The sequence below is a fragment of the Procambarus clarkii genome, chromosome 55 (assembly GCF_040958095.1).
Source record: "Procambarus clarkii isolate CNS0578487 chromosome 55, FALCON_Pclarkii_2.0, whole genome shotgun sequence".
NCBI classification, from domain to species: domain Eukaryota; kingdom Metazoa; phylum Arthropoda; class Malacostraca; order Decapoda; family Cambaridae; genus Procambarus; species Procambarus clarkii.
In genome coordinates, this window is record NC_091204.1 from 22,034,514 (window position 1) to 22,054,507 (window position 19,994).

The 19,994-nt window shown below is 44.1% G+C and overlaps 1 protein-coding gene across 1 annotated transcript in view; it reads left to right on the forward strand.

The window, feature by feature from the left end:
* Positions 1–18,542, forward strand: part of LOC123756248 (galactoside 2-alpha-L-fucosyltransferase SEC1-like) — a 43,942-nt gene extending 25,400 nt beyond the window's left edge. The window contains exons 4-5 of the mRNA XM_045739330.2: positions 6,585–6,670; positions 17,479–18,542. Of these exons, the coding sequence (XP_045595286.2) occupies positions 6,585–6,670; positions 17,479–17,747 (355 nt within the window). The 3' untranslated portion in view covers positions 17,748–18,542. The remainder of the gene's footprint in view (positions 1–6,584; positions 6,671–17,478) is intronic.
* The last annotated feature ends 1,452 nt before the right edge of the window (positions 18,543–19,994 follow it).

The window sequence follows — 19,994 nt, forward strand, 5'->3', positions numbered from 1 at the left end:
ACATGTAAATCTCTCATCTATATTCAAAAAAATTATTATCTATTTATATCTAATGTTAGTTAGATATATCTATATCCAATATAGATATCTATATCTATATCCAATATAGATATCTATATCTATATAGAAGCTAATCTATATCCAACAGAGTTATCACTAATCTGAATCCGACATACATATATCTGTAGTCTATTTCCAACGTATTTAACTCTAATCACTGCCCAACATATTTATATGTACTCCATATCAAACATATGTATCTCTAATCTCTATCCAACATGTCTATATATAATCTACATGTAACATATATTATTTCATTCTACATCCTTAATACCTATCTCAAACCTATGTCCAACATGTATCTCTTTAATTTATGTCAAATGTATTTAATCCGCGTTGAACATATCTCTAATCAACATTAATCACATTTATTTCTAATCTATGCCCAACATATCTATCTCTAATTTATATCCAACATATCTATCTATTATCTATATCCTACAAATCTGTTTCTAATCTACATCCAACAAACTTATATCTGATCTATATTTAAAATACATATATCTATTCCATATTAAACACATATATATTTATGTTCTATATCCACAATATATACCTCTAAATTGTATCAGACATATTCATTTGTAATTTATTTTCAAAATAATATGCTGCCTTTTTTTTTGTAGGAACAAAGAAAAGCAAGGATAAAAGTGCTATTTTGTTGAAAGATTGCGTTTGTGGAAAATTGCATTTATTCCCATCAAACTTTGCTTTCACTTTTGTCTATTACAGCTTACAGAAGGTGCATCACAATTTACTCAATTTGTCCAAACCCCATTCAGTCACATGTAACGTGCTTTAACACCCACAAGCCCTCTGTCCATGTCTCAGACCTCCCCTAAAAGTCACTTCCAGTCACCTCTTTGGGATGCCGCCCGAGGACAGCCACCCGGCCTACCATGACTGGTGACACTCTCCTAAATTATGCCCCCCAAAGTACAGGAGCCAACCACCACACCGTCTCGAATGCGTTCACCACACTCATATACATGCTTAAATTGCTCATGTTGCCAATACATTGAAAGAGAACTACTAACTAAATTTTATACAATAATCTGGCTACAACACCACAACCCTAAATATGCTACAATATATATTGTGCATATTTAGGCATTGGATTTGTTAGGTTAGGTGTTTAGGTTCAGTTGGCGATTATTGATACTTGTAATTCGTGGGTAATACGCAGACATTTACAGCGTTGTGGTTCAAACGTAAGTCGTTAACGAAGCACTTGTTCCGGAAGTGTTCGGCCGTCATCAGTTGTGAGTCGTGTGTAAGCCGTTTTTCATTCATAAACATTCATAAACTTACCAAATGATTTTGGCATTTGTTTATGAGGACGGGCTGCCACAGTGCATGTCTTCACATGCTCCGGGCAACAATCCAAAAACACTTGGACCCAGTGCAGATGTTCCTTACGGATAAGTTCATTACAGAATCATTTCTTTTATGTCTTCGTCTCCAATGGTTGCTACATCTATGACCTCTACATCTCACAAAGAGTGTACACTTTGAACAGCTTCCTGCCTCACGTTCTCAACAAGAGTGTTACCTCTGAGCAGACAGCTGCCTCCCCTTCTATTCACCAAGAGTGTTCCCTAAGTGCAGACTCCGGCCTCTCCTTTTCTCCAAGAGAGTTCCATCTGAGAAGCGTCCTGCTTCTCTTTCTCACAAAGAGTGTTCCCTCTGAGCAGCCACCTGCTTCTCCTTCTCACCAAGCGAGTTCCCTCTGAGCAGCTTCCTGACTCTTCTTTTCACCAAGAGTGTTCCGTCTGAGCAGCTTCCTGTCTCTCCTTCTCACAAAGAGTGTTTCCTTCGAGCAGCCTCTTGTTTTTCCTTCTCACGAAGACCGTACCCTCTTAGCAGCCTCCTGCCTCTCCTTCTCACCAAGTGAGTTCTCTCAGAACAGCCTCTTGACTCTCCTTCTCACTAAGTGTGTTCTCTCTGAGTAGGGTCCTGCCTTTCCTTCTTTTGTTCTTTTCCTTTCCTTCAAAGTGTTCTCAAAGGGAACACTTTGCCTTTCAAAGTGTTCCCTTTGAGCTGCCTCCTGTAACATCATAAAGGTGTTTAGTTGTAAATTATTTAATATTATGCATACAACGAGATTCAGTCAGACAGGATACTTGGGGCGCCGGATTGTCTGGCCCTAGTAATTAAGAAGTCACACCTAGAGGAGATAATGACCCCAAGTTGACCAGGGGGTCAAGTCGTGTGACTTGACCTTGCTTTTGCTAAGCTGATATTTGTAGCCAAATAGCCGGGTATGTCCTTCAAACAAGCCGCTGTGTAAGGCGTGGTAGGTAGATGGCCTGAGGCTATCTACTTAGTGGGCGGGGTTTAGCTCCAAGCTTCCCCATACATATCAATGGAACTGTACATTCGAGAGAATAGAGCATCAGCAGAGAAGAGAGAAGACAGAAAGGCTGGACAATTGAACAGCAGCCGAGACAGGCTGTTGGCCGGACGGAGGGGGGGGGGGGGAGGACTCTGCCTGTGTCTTAATAGTGGTCTTAATGTCTTGTGTAATGACTCACATTGTATATTTATCCTGACATAGTGAACATTAAGTTCGAGTGCTTGAATTATAATACTTATCATGTTAAATATATATTTGATTAACTTACTTTTTTAATCTGACTTTAATTGTGTTCCCTAGATCTTGGATTTCCTGATATATTGCACGCTAGAGTGTGGAGCACTCTGAGTTCACTGGCTTAAAGAGTATGAGTACATGCTTATAGCAAATACCTTTGATAACAGCCTAGAGTACAGACAAGTTCCATTCCTTGTCTTGGATGAACTGAACTAGAATGGATGGTGGCAGCCCTTTCTACTTTCTGCTTCTATTCTTCTACCTTTTCTACTACTCTACAAACTTCTACTCCTCTCCGTGTTCTCAGTCTCTCCCTCAGCATCTTTTCGAACTTTCCCTTTCACCTGACCACACTCCTGGCAACTCCCATACTCCTCACTCCTCCAACCTTCCTTCCACCTCTCTACCTCCCTCACCCCATTTACTAACCCCATCCTTTTTATTTATTTTTATTTTCCGTTCGTGGCATTGAAATTCTCTGGAGTTCTCTCGAGTTGCTGGTAGCTGATCAGGTACAATGCCTTGTGGTTGTAGCACCTTGGTAATTAAATACCGAGGTAACAAGATGTTGAACTAGTGAGGTTGCAGTAGGAACTCTGGGGAAACTCTAGAAATAGTTAACTAAGGCGGGCTACCATACCTCGAGGTTACCTTGAGGTGCTCCCGGGGCTTAGCGTCCCCGCGGCCCGGTCGTCGACAAGGCTTCCTAGTTGCTGGACTGGTCAACCAGGCTGTTGGACGCGGCTGCTCGCAGCCTGACGTATGAATCGCAGCCTGGTTGATCAGGTAACCTTTGGAGTTGCTTATCCAGTTCTCTCATGAACATTGCGAGGGGTCGGCCAGTTATGCCCATTAAGTGTAGTGGAAGCGTGTTGAACAGTCTCAGGCCTCTGATGTAGATAGAATTCTCTCTCAGAGTACCTGTTACACCTCAGCTTTTCAACGGGGGTATTCTGCACTTCTTGCCATGCCTTCTTGTCTCATGTGATGTTATTTTTGTGTGCAGGTTTGGGACCTAATGGGCTAATTGACAAAAGAGAGCCTCTTACCCCCCCTGTTACACTCCTGCCTCTCCTTGTCGACAAGAGTGTTCCCTCTGAGTAGCCTCCTGCCTCTCCTTCTCTCCTTGAGTGTTCCCTCAGAGCAGCCTCTTGCCTCTCCTCACGAAGAGTGTTCCCTCTGACCAGCCTGATGCCTCTCCTTCTCACCAAGACAGTGGGCAGGTTCCCTCTGAGCAAGAGCCTGCTCACAGGGAACCTGCCCACCTCCCTGCCCACCCACTGATTCCCTCATTATACCACAATAACACACTCCAAACCCCACCCACATACTGATGACCTCATTACAACACCACAAATTGATTGTTGCCGCCAAAGGCGGCTAGTTTATTGTGTACCCCATACTCATCCTGTGACTGGTAGCACAAATGTAAGGCCAATCCTGAAGTATGAATTGTATTCAGTATGCAGACCCAGCATGGATCTCGTACCTTGTCAAGCACAAGACGAAGCTGTAAGAAGTTCAGAGGTAATATATATATATATATATATATATATATATATATATATATATATATATATATATATATATATATATATATATATATATATATATATATATATATATATATATATATATATATATATATATATATATATATATATATGTTTTACACTTTTCTTCACTGTCGAGAGTAATTGAAAAATAAACTCTCCAAAATTCATTCATCACATTTTTGTTTTTGGTCTGACGCCTGAACGCGTTTCTTAAGCTTCTTACATTTTCAAAGACTAGTTTACACATTACATACATCATGCTAATACTCGTTTTGGGTGAGATGATATGGCACAAAAGTTTTGGGTGAGGTGACTCAACACGAAACAATGGGTATGAAAACATAAAAATGGAAGTAACTGCAGAAGGCCTATTGGCCCACACTTCCTCTTGTTACTTCTATGTTGGTTCAGAGTCTTGAAGTGGGTAGAATATAGTTGTGCATTAATTGGCTATTGATTGCTGGTATTGACTTTTTAATGTGTAGTCCCTCGCTGATGTCGAGTCTCCTGCTATCGCTGTATTTATCGATGATATCGATGATTTCTGTGTTGCTTGTTAAGATTTCTCTGGTGATGGTCTGGTTGTGAGAAGAGATTATATGTGCATTTACGGAGCCCTGTTGTTTGTGCATAGTTAATCGCCTAGAAAAAGACGTTGTTGTCTGGCTATATATTGAGTTCTTTGCGGCTTACATTCCTCAAGCGGGCATGTTAAGACATAGAGGACATTGGTTTCCCTCAGGGCGTTCTGTTTAGTGTCTGGGGAGTTTTTCATGAGTAGGTTGGCCGTTTTTTTTTTTTTGTAGAATATTGTCAATTGTATTTTCTGATTTTTGTCTGTAGGGATAACGTTCCTCTCAGTAATCTCATTCAGGACCCTTTCCTCCGTTTTATGAGCCGCTGAAAAGAAGTTCCTGTAAAACAGTCTAATAGGGCGTACAAAAGATGATGGTAGCTGAGGCTATTTGCCCATCATCCCGACGGCATTTTGATGGTAATCTTGGGGATAGTTATTTTATCAAATTACCTAATATTTTGGAGCCACGTGAGCAACACAAATGTGAACAAGCCTGAATGGTCCGCAGGCATATATTCAACTGAAAACTCCACACCCCAGAAGTGACTCAAACCCATACTGGCAGGTGCACTATGCAACTGGTGTACAGGAGACCTTAACCACTCAACCATCATTTCAAGCTTGGGGACCATTCAAGCTTGTTCGTATTTGTGTTGCTCACGTGGACACACAAAAATGAGGTGATATGATGAAATAACTATGCCCAAGATTACCATCAAAGTGCCATCGGGGTGTTTTTTTAAATAGCCTCGGCTATCATCACCTTTTGTACGGTCACTGATGGTGGAGTGGATTAAGGCACCATGTACTCCAGTTGCAATGTGCTCCTGGTGGTCCGGGTTCGAGTCACTTCTGGGGTGTGAAGTTTTAAGACGCATATATGCTTGGGGGACCATTCAAGCTTGTTCACATTTGCGTTGCTCACATGGCCATACAAAGATTAGGTGATTTGATGAAATGGCTACGCCCAAGATTACCATCAAAGTGCTGTCGCTGTGGTAGTTCAAATAGCCTCGGCTATCATCACCTTTTGTACGGTCACTGATGGTCGAGTGGATAAAGGCACCGTGTACTCCAATTGCAATGTGCTCCTGGCGGTCCAGGTTCGAATCACTTCTGGGGTGTGGAGTTTTCAGACATATATATATTTATAATATAAACTTTAGGCTTGTATCGAGGCCCCCACAAGGTGGAACTACTGACCTTCCACAGGCTGCAGCCCCACAAGACTTTTTCAACTCCTGGGTGACTATTCACTTATAGGTGAACAGAGGTATTTAGGTAAAAGGAAACCGGGATTAGCGAGTGTGAATCGAGAACGAAGCCAAGTGTCTTAAGAGACCCTTCCCAAGTGTATATGACTCACCTGGGGAAGGGTTAACGCAGGGATATATAATACCCCCAGCCAAAGTTGACTGGCTTAAACCACAATCACCAATATTGTCACAATGGTCCGTGTTGTGTGGATTCTCTAAATAGATAGATGTGTCATATATGTGTGCATTCTGTACACAATGTAGTAAAAAAAAAATGAAAACATCGTATTTTATGAAATAATTAAAAGTAGGGATGGCAGGAGGAGAACATATTCATAAAGTGTACATGGAAAATCTGTAAGGTTTTCTCTGGCAATCTTTTATTGTCTTCTCTGAGATTATGGGTCCCCACAATTTTAGCAGAGGGAGAACCCATGTATAAATGTATATTTAATAATTATAGATGAGGATAATTTTGAGTGTAAGACTTGGGAGAGTGGTGACCAACCTGGGATTACTGATCGTGTTGGTGGTGCCCACAGGACTGACTTTCCGGTATTCGTGGTGACCAGCGATGACCCGCAGTGGTGCAAGACCAATCTTATTGACCACGATGTTGTGTACGCTGGTGAGTAATGCAATGGTAGTGGTAGTGGTGACACTCTTACTATGGTGCAACTGGTGGTAGTGGTGACTCTTTGACTATGGTGCAGGTGATGGCAGTGGTGATACCCTAACTATGGTGCAGGTGGTGGTAGTTGTGACACTATGACTATTGTCAACTGGTGGTAGTGGTGACTCTTTAACTATGGTGCAGGTGGTGGTTGTGGTGACACTCTGAATATGGTGCAGGTGGTAGTAATGGTGACAATCTGATTATAGTGCAGGTGGTGGGAGTGTTGATACTCTGATTATGATGTAGGGAGTGCTAGTGGTGACACCCAGGGTATGGTGCAGGTTGTTGTAGTGGTGACATTCTGACTATGGTGCAGGTGGTGGAACTGGTGGCACTTTGACTATGGTGCATGTGGTGGTAGTGGTGGCACTTTGACTATGGTGCAGGTGGTGGTATTCGTAATATTCTGTCTATGGTGCAGGTTGTGGTGAGTCTTTGACTATTGTGCAGGTGGTGGTAGTAGTCACACCCTGACAATGGTGCAGGTGGTGGTATTTGTTACACTTTGACTATGGTGCAGAGCAGTGCTCATGGCAGGTGGTCGTAGTGACTCTGTGCCTATGGCGCAGGTGGTGATAGTTGTGACACTTAGAATATGATGCAGATGGTGGTAGTAATGACTCTTTGATTTTGATGCAAGTGGTGATAATGGTGACAATGAATTTGGTGCAGGTCGTTGTAATAGTGACTCTTTGACTATGATGAGTGGTGGTGGTATTGGTAATATTCTGACAATGGTGACGGTTGTGGTTGTGGTGAGTCTTAGACTATGGTGAAGGTGGTGGTAGTTTTGACACTGACTTTGGTGCAGGTGGTGGTGATGGTGACACCCAGAATATGGTGCAGGTGGTGATTGTTGCGACTCTTTGTCTATTGTGCAGGAGGTGGGAGTAGTGACATTCAGACTATGATGCAGGTGGTGGAAGTGGTGATATTCTGACTATTATGTAGTTGATGGAACTGGTGACACCCAAAAAATGATGCAGGTTGTGGTTGTGGTGACACGTTGACTATGTGCAGATGGTGGTAATGGTGACACTTTGACTATTGTGCAGGTGGGTGTAGTGGTGACACACTGACTATGGTGCAGGTTGTGTATGTGGTGACTCTTTGACTATGGTGCGGGTGGTGGTAGTTTTGACACCCTGATTATGGTGCAGGCGGTGGCAGTGGTGACACTGACTATAGATCAGGTGGTGATAGTGGTGACACATTGACTAAGGTGCATGTTGTGGTTGTGGTGACACCCTGACTGTGGTGCAGGTTGTGATAATGGTGACACCCTGACTATAGTGCAGACTGGAATTGTGTTGACACCATGACTATGGTGCAGGTGGTGGTAGTGGTGTCACTTTGACTATGGTGCAGGTTGTGGTTGTGGTGACTCTTTGACTATGGGGGTGCAGGTGGTGGTAGTAGTGACACCCTAACTATGTTGCAGGTGGTGGTAGTGGTGAAACTTTAACTATGGTGCAGTTTTTTTTATATATATAAAAAACCAAAGTACAAAAACAGGGAACAAAGAACAAAGCAACATATAAAAACAAAACCATCCGGCTTATACAGGAAACAAAGCAAACACAATTTAACAGACATAATATACACATAAGAGGTCACAGGAAAGCACTCATATTCATATATATATAACACAATTATACAATAATATTTTTTTTTCTTCAGCACACAGGACACAAAGAAAGAACCCACAAACAGCATGGAACAAAGAATGCACACAATACAACAAATAAAGGACATAAGGACAATAACAAAACATACAAGAAAAAATAACAAAAACGTACAAGAAAAAATACACAAAAATTACAACACACGGACAGAAATCCAACCCCCCCTAGAGCAGAGAGGGGATTAAATGAAAACACAATCACGGGCAGACCGACTCCGCACACAAAGGAGCAGAACCGGAGACAAATGAGGACAACAACAACAAATAAACAATAAAACCAAAAAATTTACATAAGAACATAAATAACATAAAACATATACAAAGAATAAAGCAATGACAAGTACATAGATATAAGCACACACACACACCACCCCACATCAGACGCCCGCCACCCCAACACACGGGGCGCACACAAATACAGGTAAGAAAGAACACCAAACACCCACAACCACAGCACAAACACCCATACAGATCAAAGGCAAAGCATAAAACAAACCGCAAATACAACAAAACAGGCCACACAGAAGCCAAAAACATACACCCACACCACACACACGCACAGACATAAACGCCCAACTGTGCACGCAGGCACTTGGGAAACAACACGCACAACACAGTCAGAAACCAACCACACGGACCACTCATACTTCTCCGGGTACTCCCGAGCCGGAAATCGTAGGCAGTAAGCATCCCAAACAAGTTGGTCCGTGTCAGGAATCGCACGTCCAGGAGTCGCAGTAGGCCGAGGCATCAAATCCGGCACGCCAGTGATGAAACACCGCACCCGCGGAACCCAGATGGTAGATGGTCACCAGGGTACAGGACGCACTCGGTCATCCAATTCAACACACATATTTGCACCAGAATCGTCGACCATCTCACCGGACGGAAGGATGATAGGGAAGGGTTTCCTCCGAGGAAGCTGGTCACAGGGCCGCACCCCAGGAAGCACACTAGGCTGCACAGCGGGCCGCACATCTGGCCGTCTACTAGGGCGCGCACTTCGTTCTACGCCGAGTCCCACGGAGGGCGGCACTGCAGGCGCCCCAGAGTCCCCACCAACTGGAATAGGAGCAGGGTCCCCCCGTCGCACATCCTTCGACAACACCACAACGAGGTCACCAGGGGCAACCACCCACTGAGGAGAGCCACCAGCAGGGGGCACAGTGTCCAACACAGAAGGGACCATAAGCAGCAACTCAGCGTCGTCCACAGCATCATCATCCATCGCATCACGCTTTTCTGCCCACGTCCGGCGAGGTGATGCATCCCGAGCCGACCGACGGTGCTTAAAAAAGAGGCGGGTGATCGTCGGAGCTGTCACCCCAAGCAAGTGGTGCCCCAGAAGAACCAACGGCAGGCGGCCCCAAAGCCGGGGCAGCACGATCACGCAGAATAGCAGCCTCAACAACACGGGGCAAAAAGCCACTACCATTCAAGGAGACCGGAATCGGAGAAGGAAGAGACACAGCAGACAGAAGGGTAGACTCCAGCACACGTGAGGTATCCAGCGGGGACGACGGAAACGGCGCAGAAGAAGAGGCACGTGGGAACGAGGAAACTACCAAAGGTGATGAGGCAGAGGGCGGGGGGAGGGGGGGGGGAGTCTCACACACCACCACCCCGACAGCTCCGGGAAGCACATGTCCGTCTGCAGGAGAAGCAGGCCTCCACAGAAGCAACCGGCTGCGGATGCACCTCCGCAACCACCAAACGTCGAAGATCCGAAGCAGGTGCCCCCAGGTCCTCAGAGCTCACCGGTGGGGCAGACATACCAGGGCCACCCAGATCAGGGCCAGACGGAACGCCTGCTGGAACCGCCGCAGGAACCACACCTAGCACCAGGACAGAGCGAGGATTCGCCAGGGACTCCCCAATCACAGACAAGCAGGTAAAGTCATCTTCCAGGAAAACTGAAGAGGCCTCAGCACGAGGAGCGTCGCAGCTGGCCGCCACGTGGCCCTCAGCGCCACACCGGAAACATGTTCGTGTCGGACCCTGATAAAATATCCGCAGAGAGAGCCCACGAAACGAAACTCCTGGAAGGAATAGGGCTCGTGACCCGCATGATGAGCGTACAAGCACCCAGACGGACCCCTTTCAGCCGGCCCGCACTCAAAGTGGTGAACCGGTGCTTCACCACCACACCATACTGCGTAAACACCAACACAAGCTCTGCCTCGGGGAAGGTCACCGGCACACCGTGAACACTCACAATGGTCAAGGGCCCCCTGGGATCCGAGATCTCCACAGTCATAGCAGAAGCAGGAATAGGAAGCGAGCGTGTGCCACGAACTCCTGGTAAAGCAGCGACATGGCAAACGACACCGCCACACGGGTCGGCGAGATCTTTTCCAGCCCCAATAGATCAGAGACGTCGACATGGAGCACGTCCAGGAGAGAAATCTCCACAATGGGCCAGTCCACTGCACCAGAAAAATCCAGCCATACAGTATCTACACGCCGAACATGGGTATCACCAGCTACAGCCATACTGCCAGCCAGATCCCCAGCTAGCGGGCGCTCCACACCTCAAACTCAACTATTGTGCAGGTAGTGGTATTGGGGACACTCTGACTATGGTGCTAGTGGTGGCAGTGGTGACACTCTGACTGTGGTGCAGGTGATGGTAGTGGTGTCACTTTGCCTATGGTGCAGATGGTTGTATTGGTTACAATCTGACTGTGGTGCAGGTGGTGGTTATGGTGACACCCTGACTATGGTGCAGGTGGTGGTAGTGTGGACACTGACTATTATGTTCGTAGTGGTAGTAGAGGCAACTCTGACTATTGTGTTGGTGGTAGTAGCAGTGACACTCTGACTATGATGCAGGTTGTGTTTGTGGTGAATCTTTGACTATGGTGCAGGTGGTGGTAGTGGTGACACCATGACTATGGTGCAGGTGGTGGTATTTGCGACACTTTAACTATGGTGTAGTTGTTGGTAGCAGTGACACTCTGACTATGATGCAGGTTGTGTTTGTGGTGAGTCTTTGACTATGGTGCAGGTGGTGGTAGTGGTGACATTTCGACTATTGGACAAGTTGAGGTAGTGGTGGCACTCCGACTGTGGTGCAAGTGGTGGTACTGGTGACACTTTGACCATGGTGCAGGTAGATTTAGCAGTGCCACCTTGACTATGGTGTATGTGGTGTTAGTGGTGTCACTACTTCTATGGTGCAGGTGGTGGTAGTGGTGACTCTTTGACTAAAGTGCAGGTGGTAGTAGTGGTGAATCCTTGATTATGGTGCAGGTGGGTATAGTGGTAACACACTGACTATGGTCCAGGTGGTGGTTGTGTTTACTCTTTGACTATGGTGCGGGTGGTGATAGTAGTGAATTTTTGACTATGGTGCAGGTGGTGGTAGTTATGACTGTTACGGCCACTATGGGCCAGTTACCGGGTTCTTGATGGTATAACCTCTTTTTCTATATCCGACCCCAAGTCGGTAGTAAGCTTTCATGAAACTGGTTATTTCAAGCAGTAGTGCAATGCATAAATAATGGCGGAATAAGCAAGACACAATTCCCTTCACCAATATATTCACACCTTCACCTTTATATATATATATATATATATATATATATATATATATATATATATATATATATATATATATATATATATATATATATATATATATATATATATATATATAACTGAAAACTCACACCCCAGAAGTGACTCGAACCCATACTCCCAGAAGCAACGCAACTGGTATGTACAAGACGCCTTAATCCACTTGACCATCACGACCGGACAAAATGAGGTGATAGCCGAGGCTATTTGAACCACCCCACCGCCGGCACTCGGATAGTTATCTTGGGCATAGCATTTTACCAAATCACCTCATTCTTTGGGGCACACGTGAGGAACACAAATGCGAACAAGCCTGAATGGTCCCCAGGACAATATGCAACTGAAAACTCACACCCCAGAAGTGACTCGAACCCATACTCCCAGAAGCAACGCAACTGGTATGTACAAGACGCCTTAATCCACTTGACCATCACGACCGGACAAAATGAGGTGATAGCCGAGGCTATTTGAACCACCCCACCGCCGGCACTCGGATAGTTATCTTGGGCATAGCATTTTACCAAATCACCTCATTCTTTGGGGCACACGTGAGGAACACAAATGCGAACAAGCCTGAATGGTCCCCAGGACAATATGCAACTGAAAACTTCAGTTGCATATTGTCCTGGGGACCATTCAGGCTTGTTCGCATTTGTGTTCCTCACGTGTGCCCCAAAGAATGAGGTGATTTGGTAAAATGCTATGCCCAAGATAACTATCCGAGTGCCGGCGGTGGGGTGGTTCAAATAGCCTCGGCTATCACCTCATTTTGTCCGGTCGTGATGGTCAAGTGGATTAAGGCGTCTTGTACATACCAGTTGCGTTGCTTCTGGGAGTATGGGTTCGAGTCACTTCTGGGGTGTGAGTTTTCAGTTGCATATTGTCCTGGGGACCATTCAGGCTTGTTCGCATTTGTGTTCCTCACGTGTGCCCCAAAGAATGAGGTGATTTGGTAAAATGCTATGCCCAAGATAACTATCCGAGTGCCGGCGGTGGGGTGGTTCAAATAGCCTCGGCTATCACCTCATTTTGTCCGGTCGGGATGGTCAAGTGGATTAAGGCGTCTTGTACATACCAGTTGCGTTGCTTCTGGGAGTATGGGTTCGAGTCACTTCTGGGGTGTGAGTTTTCAGTTGCATATTGTCCTGGGGACCATTCAGGCTTGTTCGCATTTGTGTTCCTCACGTGTGCCCCAAAGAATGAGGTGATTTGGTAAAATGCTATGCCCAAGATAACTATCCGAGTGCCGGCGGTGGGGTGGTTCAAATAGCCTCGGCTATCACCTCATTTTGTCCGGTCGTGATGGTCAAGTGGATTAAGGCGTCTTGTACATACCAGTTGCGTTGCTTCTGGGAGTATGGGTTCGAGTCACTTCTGGGGTGTGAGTTTTCAGTTGCATATTGTCCTGGGGACCATTCAGGCTTGTTCGCATATATATATATATATATATATATATATATATATATATATATATATATATATATATATATATATATATATATATATATATATATATATATATATTTATATTTATATATATACATATGTCGTACCTAGTAGCCAGAACGCACTTCTCAGCCTACTGATTATCAATTATGTACATCTGCCTCTTTCACTCAGGGCACAACACAATACCAGTGTTCGTCAAGCCCAGTGAACCCACTTTCCAAGTGTACTTTGTCTACTGGCAAACATTGGCGAGTTCACCTTCTACATGGGCAAGTCCACCCAGACAGTATAATAATGTGTCTACACCCATTCTTTGCTCTCCAGATACTCACTGGCAGAGGGCTTCAGCAACACGTTGACAGGGGTCTCAAACAACCATACACAGGAGTAGCAAACTCCCTGGCAGATGCCTCTAGCAGCCTGCTAGCAGCACTTCACAAATAGACACATCACTGTCTTCCTTAACTCTCAGAAGTCAATCCCGGGTACGTCGATCTTCAACAACACCATATATGATCACACACAGAGATCACACTAACGTGACGCATCAAATGAACAATAATGCTCAGTCGAATAAGGCAGTGTCTGGGGATGCTCCCAACCGCAGGTTCGAATCCTCGTCACGGCCCTTGTGGATTTGACCATATATGAGCAGCTAACACACGCTGCTCGGATCAACAACGACTTAGTCTTCTCGCAGGACCAAGTTAAGGGGCCAATAGGTAGTTTGTTTAAAATTGCTCGATTTCAATCAAACTTTTTTGACGAGTTGTATATGAAAAGGGTTCCATCTGGTCCAAGTCTCAGCAGCGTAGCATAAATAGGAAGGGAGAAAAAATATTGAAGTAGGTTTCAAACATTTTCTAAAATGGTCAAAAGATATTATCAAACACAAGTGTCAACTGAAATCATGTCTATGACTCTCAGCTATCACAATCGCATGTATAAAAAATTATAACTATGTTTATTAAAAAATAAGTTAAAATTTTCTATTTTTTCTTATTTGTTTATCGGACGATTTGCGTGAAACTTATACACCTGACAGCACGTAAGCCTATCTGTAAGGGTGCCAATTTTGGAAGAAATTGGTTGATGTCAACTTCAGCCACAGATGGCAACACCATGGACTTTATTTTTTACTTATTTATTTCAAGTTACATAAATGTTCATATAACTTTTTCATTTTTTATTAAATTTACATGAAATTTACACCTTATATGTATAGTTTATGTCTCTAAAATATAGATCAAGCGTTCTTTCCTAAGTTCATTTATTGATTTTATAATAGCAATAAACATGTTACATTTTAATTTTTTTTTTTTTTTGGGGGGGGGGGGGAACTTTGACTATTTGTATTAGAAAAATTAACATGTTTTGGAAAATCCCCGGCCTCAAATCCTTTATTATATGCTAATGTGTCAGAAAAGTGTCATAGAATTATTATATCTGAAACGTGTGGTTGTATATACACACTTGAATTGTGTAATATTCGTCGAACAAAAAAACAATTAAATCTCTCTTTCTATTTAGGCTACAGTACTGAAACTTGGAACAATTGCAGCACTTTTCATATACGACTAGTCAAAAAATATTTGTTGACATTGAACAACTTTTAATTTAGAGCTTGTGTACTGCCCAAGGTAAACTGCCCTTCTCAGCTCAATCGCCTCCATATGTAACCTCTGTGCACATAAAAACGCCATTAGCCAGATGCACAGTACACTGGGTAAACCTGGAATAACACTCATTGACTGGGGGGTTTGACATTGTGACTTGTAGCCACAACTAAGATGGTGCTTATCTTGATAAGCCACCCACCAGAGGTCATCCACATCGATCTCCTCTTCTGACTGGGGCAAGAAACTGAAGCCATTCGCTGCTACGTTACCACCAACAGATGGCGTTGCCTGCATAGCGCCTAATACTAGGGGAGTTGGAGGGCAGACTCATAGATGGCGTTGACATTGCCACTCCACACTCCGATGATAGTGTCGATACCGTAACAATAACACTTTGACTATGGTGCAGGTGGTGATAGTGGTGACACCCTGACTATGGTGCAGGTGGTAATAGTTGTGACACTTTGACTATGATGCAAGTGGTTATAATGGTGACACTTTGACTATGGTGCAGGTTGAGGTTAGGGTGCCACCCTGAATATGGTGCAGGTGGTGGTAGTAGTTACACCCTGACTATTGTGCAGGTTGTGGTTGTGGTGACACTTTGCCTATGGTGCAGGTGGTGGTAGTTGTGACACTCTGACTATGGTGCCGGTGTTGGTAATGGTGACACACTGACTATGTTGGAGGTGGTTTTAATGTGACACTTTGACTATCGTGCTGGTTGTGTTTGTGGTGACCCTTTGATTATGGTGCAGGTGGTGGTAGTGGTGACACCCTGACTAAGGTGCAGGTGGTGGTAGTGGATGATCGTGGTGACACTCTGACTACGGTGCAGGTAGTGGTAGTGGGTGATAGTTGTTACACTCTGACTATGGTGCAGGTGATCCTGCAGGAGGGTGATATGAAGATCCTCGTTAGTAGCCTACGACTCTACACTAAAAAAAATTGTTATCCGGAATGTATTCAACAAATATTAGCTGAGTTAGGAAGAAATCAAGGTTCTACACAGGCTATTGTAGGCCAAGAAAAATTGCCCCAAAAACACCCATGAAAAATAGTGAAATATATTATTCCACAAAATGTTATTTTACCAATAAAGTTTAGTTACAATGATTTTGGTGCTGGAATCTAAAAATGGAATTCGTACCCTCGTGTCTTTGTTTGACCAGACTATGATGGCTTACTTCACCTCCAGTTGATGTCTTTCCATGACATCAACTTTTTTATCTTTACCTGGCCAGAAAACTAGTGAACGTTTACTTCCCGTCCTCTTTACCTGACCAGAAGACCTCCGATGGTTTATTTCACCTCCAGATGATGTCTCCCCATGACCCAACGACCTCTGATGGTTTACTTCACCTGCAGTTGATGTCATTCTGTGACAAGAAGACCTCTGATGATTTGCTTCACCTCCAGATGATGTAATTCCATGACCGGAAGACCACTGATGGTTTACTTCACCTGGTTTACTTCCCGTCTTGTTGATGTTCTTACCTGGTCAGAAGACCACTGATGGTTTACTTCACCTCCAGTTGATGTCTTTACTTGGCCATAATACCTGTGATGGTTTACCCAACCTCTAGTTGATATCTTTATCTGACCATCAGATCACAAACGGTTTATTACACCCCGTTGATGGCTTTTCTTGAAGAATTACTGAATTTTCTTGATGCTGACTACTGAATTCTTCTTCTTGACTGAAAGACTTCACTTCCGGTTGATATCTTTGTTCCCCCAGCAGAACACTGGAGGTTGACCTCGTTGATGTTTTCTTTGGGTTCCTGAAGGTTCTCGTCTCGTGCCTGTTCTTCCCAATATTTGTTTATTTATCATGCCATCTAATTGTATTTACTTTACATTTCCTTCAACTGTTTAGTAATAAACTTTGTTCACTTCTAAAGATGTAATAAATGTCATTGAATATACTTTCATTAAAATTATGAAAATAATTGTATTATTTATAAATGGTACATTATCGCCTTAACATTTTGGTCTGAGGCCTGACCTCAGACCTCTCAATCTTAGATTTATGACCTCAGACCTCTCGGTCTTAGTCTTGTGACGTCAGACTTCACGGTCTAAGACTTGTGATCTCTGATTTCTCGGTCTTAGACTTGTGACCTTAGACTTCTCGATCATAGTCTTGTGACCTCTTACTTTTCGTTCTTAAATTTGTGACCTCAGACTTCTCGATCATAGACTTGTGACCTCAGACTTTACAGAATAAGACGTCATAATTGACCTTGCATTCCTTGATGCGAAACCTTAGATCAAATATACCTTAGTTTAGAAGCCATGGGCCGTAGAGTTCACTGTCCTATATATACAAAGTTTCTTGCCAGGGATTTCTAAATTGACACTCCCTTAATAACGTGTTGTTTTGAAACTTATGATGACTGCAGAGGCTGCTGTTTAATTCACAGGAGGGACGGACCCTGTAGTGGACCTGGCCTTGCAGTCCCTGGGCGACCACCATATCATTACTGATGGAACCTTTGGCTTCATCGGCGCCTTCCTTGGGAGAGGCATCATCGTCTACCCTTACCCCAATGGCTGGCCTCTCTACCCTTGCTTCAACTCCTCTATCCTTCAACCCATCACCAGGAACAATGCGACCTTCGTAACCCCTCATGTGTCAGTATTGGTACACTCTGTCACACTTTATATGCTACTACAGCAGGTACAATGTTGTTAATATATCCAGTTATCCCACACCAACCTGTACCAGTGTGAGAGTGTGCACTCTCAGAGCAAAAACTTATTGAGTGATGCTAAGGAGGTGATGCTTGAAAGAGGCAATTCCGTAATTTGTTAAACGAAGTTTATCAAGTTGAATATCAAAACTCTCGGTACATCGAGAGAAGTACAATGAGGTCAACAGTTATGACCTGGGTCACCTGGGTCAGCTGCAATGCAGAATGCAGGACTCTAGGAAGTAGGGTACATCCTACCAGGGGGAGAAATTGTTGAAGTGAGATGGGTAAGGGGGGGAGAAACAGCCTTCCCATCACAAAGTCGTTGCATTTGTTATTACCAGCTCCCCCCTCCCCAACAAACCTCCTTAGAAACAGTGGGGCATTGTTCTGGGAGCTGATGGCACCAGATGTTATGCCACTAGGAGCGAGTGGATCATAGGGACTGTCTCCTTCGTCCTTCTTTTTTTCCTATGTACCATTTGTTATTTCGTATTGTTATTATGTATTTAAACATTATTGAGTGTCATTAATGTTAATGATTGTAATGGAATTTGATAGGATTAAATAATTTTGTTTCGAGGCATCTGTTACAAAATTTTGTTTTTAGTTCATGGTTATAGTAGGGCAGGATAAGAAATTCGTTCTTTAAAGCAATTTACATACGCATTTCTTAATTCCAGAGAGAGAGTTGTAACGGCCTGCTGTACAGGCCTAACTTCTCCCTCCCCTCCCCCTTGTTTCATCTTCCCCCCTCCCCCTTGTTTCATCTTTCCCCCTCCCTCTTGTTTCATCTTTCCCCCTCCCCCTTGTTTCATCTTTCCCCCTCCCCCTTGTTTCACCTTTCCCCCTCCCCCTTGTTTCATCTTTCCCCCTCCCCCTTGTTTCATCTTTCCCCCTCCCCCTTGTTTCATCTTCCCCCCTCCCCCTTGTTTCATCTTCCCCCCTCCCCCTTGTTTCATCTTCCCCCCCTCACCCATTGCTCCTCTTCCCCTCCATATCATAACCTCTTCAAGTGAGGTTGCTAAGACCGTCTATATTTGCGTTCCTCCCCATTGTTGTTGTTGTTGTTTTAGATTTAGCTACTCAGAACGAAATGTCCATGTAGCACGGGCTATGGTGAACTCGTAATTGAGTTTGATTATTCGCGATAACCTTATTTGGGTCAAAGTTTTAAATGGAGATGGGGGTTCCCTCCTTTTTCCGTTTCTTTTTCGCTTCTGTTTTAGTCGTGTTTTAATAATATTATCTTGGTGACAGATGTAGATGCAGAATGTTCACTAGTGAGTTCCATTCTTTAACGGCGTTTCTAATCATTGTAGTGGCTGTGGAATGTGCATCTAATGCAGCTGCTGTCGTTGGATTAATGTTTAGTTTGATGCACAGGGCTTCAGTAGCTTCACATTCCAGTAAGTTTTGCAATAATGGCGCCTCTGTTTCTGTTCCACAGATATGACTCTCTTTAACTATTGGGTTTATTACCTCCCAGCAGCACTTGTAACCAAGTCTGAGTCTGTGTATGGCTACTGCAATACCTAGTGGCTTGTTTGTACCATATCGCAGTGGATCTTCCTTCCACTACTTTGGCTCTGTGGCGACTTTTGATAGTTGGGAGTATTTTCTTCTTGATTTGACTTGATATTTGATATTTGATTTGTTCATAATCTGTGAAAGTTCCTCCCCACTCTTCCACTCTCAATACCAGCCCCTCTCCTCTCTCACTTTTCACATCTCCACTCCCCCATCCCTCTCCGTGCCGTACCTTGGCTATGCCAGGCTGGAACATTAATCATCCGTTCCAGTCATGCGGGTTCTCATGTTACCACGAGGCCAGGCGAACCTGCCAAGGTCTGGCTTGTGTTCCTGCGTACAGAGGAAGCTTGTTCAAAACTCAACCAGTGTATAAGTGACACAATCTGCCGGAGTAAAATGTACCTCTTCGAATTTCTAGCCAAAATGACCCAGGGTTATGATTAACTACATATAAGAGTGTTCCAGCTAGGAGCCGCGTATTAGTGGAGGACCAAAGAGTGGCCGAGCACTGAAACGTCAGGGTGCCAGACCTCTGGCAAGGTTTGAAATGACTGGATTAGGCCTCTGTTAAGGGGCGTGACTTAAGGAGCTTAGATAGCCTTAGGGGTGGAGCCTTCAACATCAAAAGGCTGGATATTGCAGGATTTGGTAATGTGCTTCTTGAGTTTTCATGTTATATCATTATTTTCCATTGCTTCGTTAGCATTTAATTACAG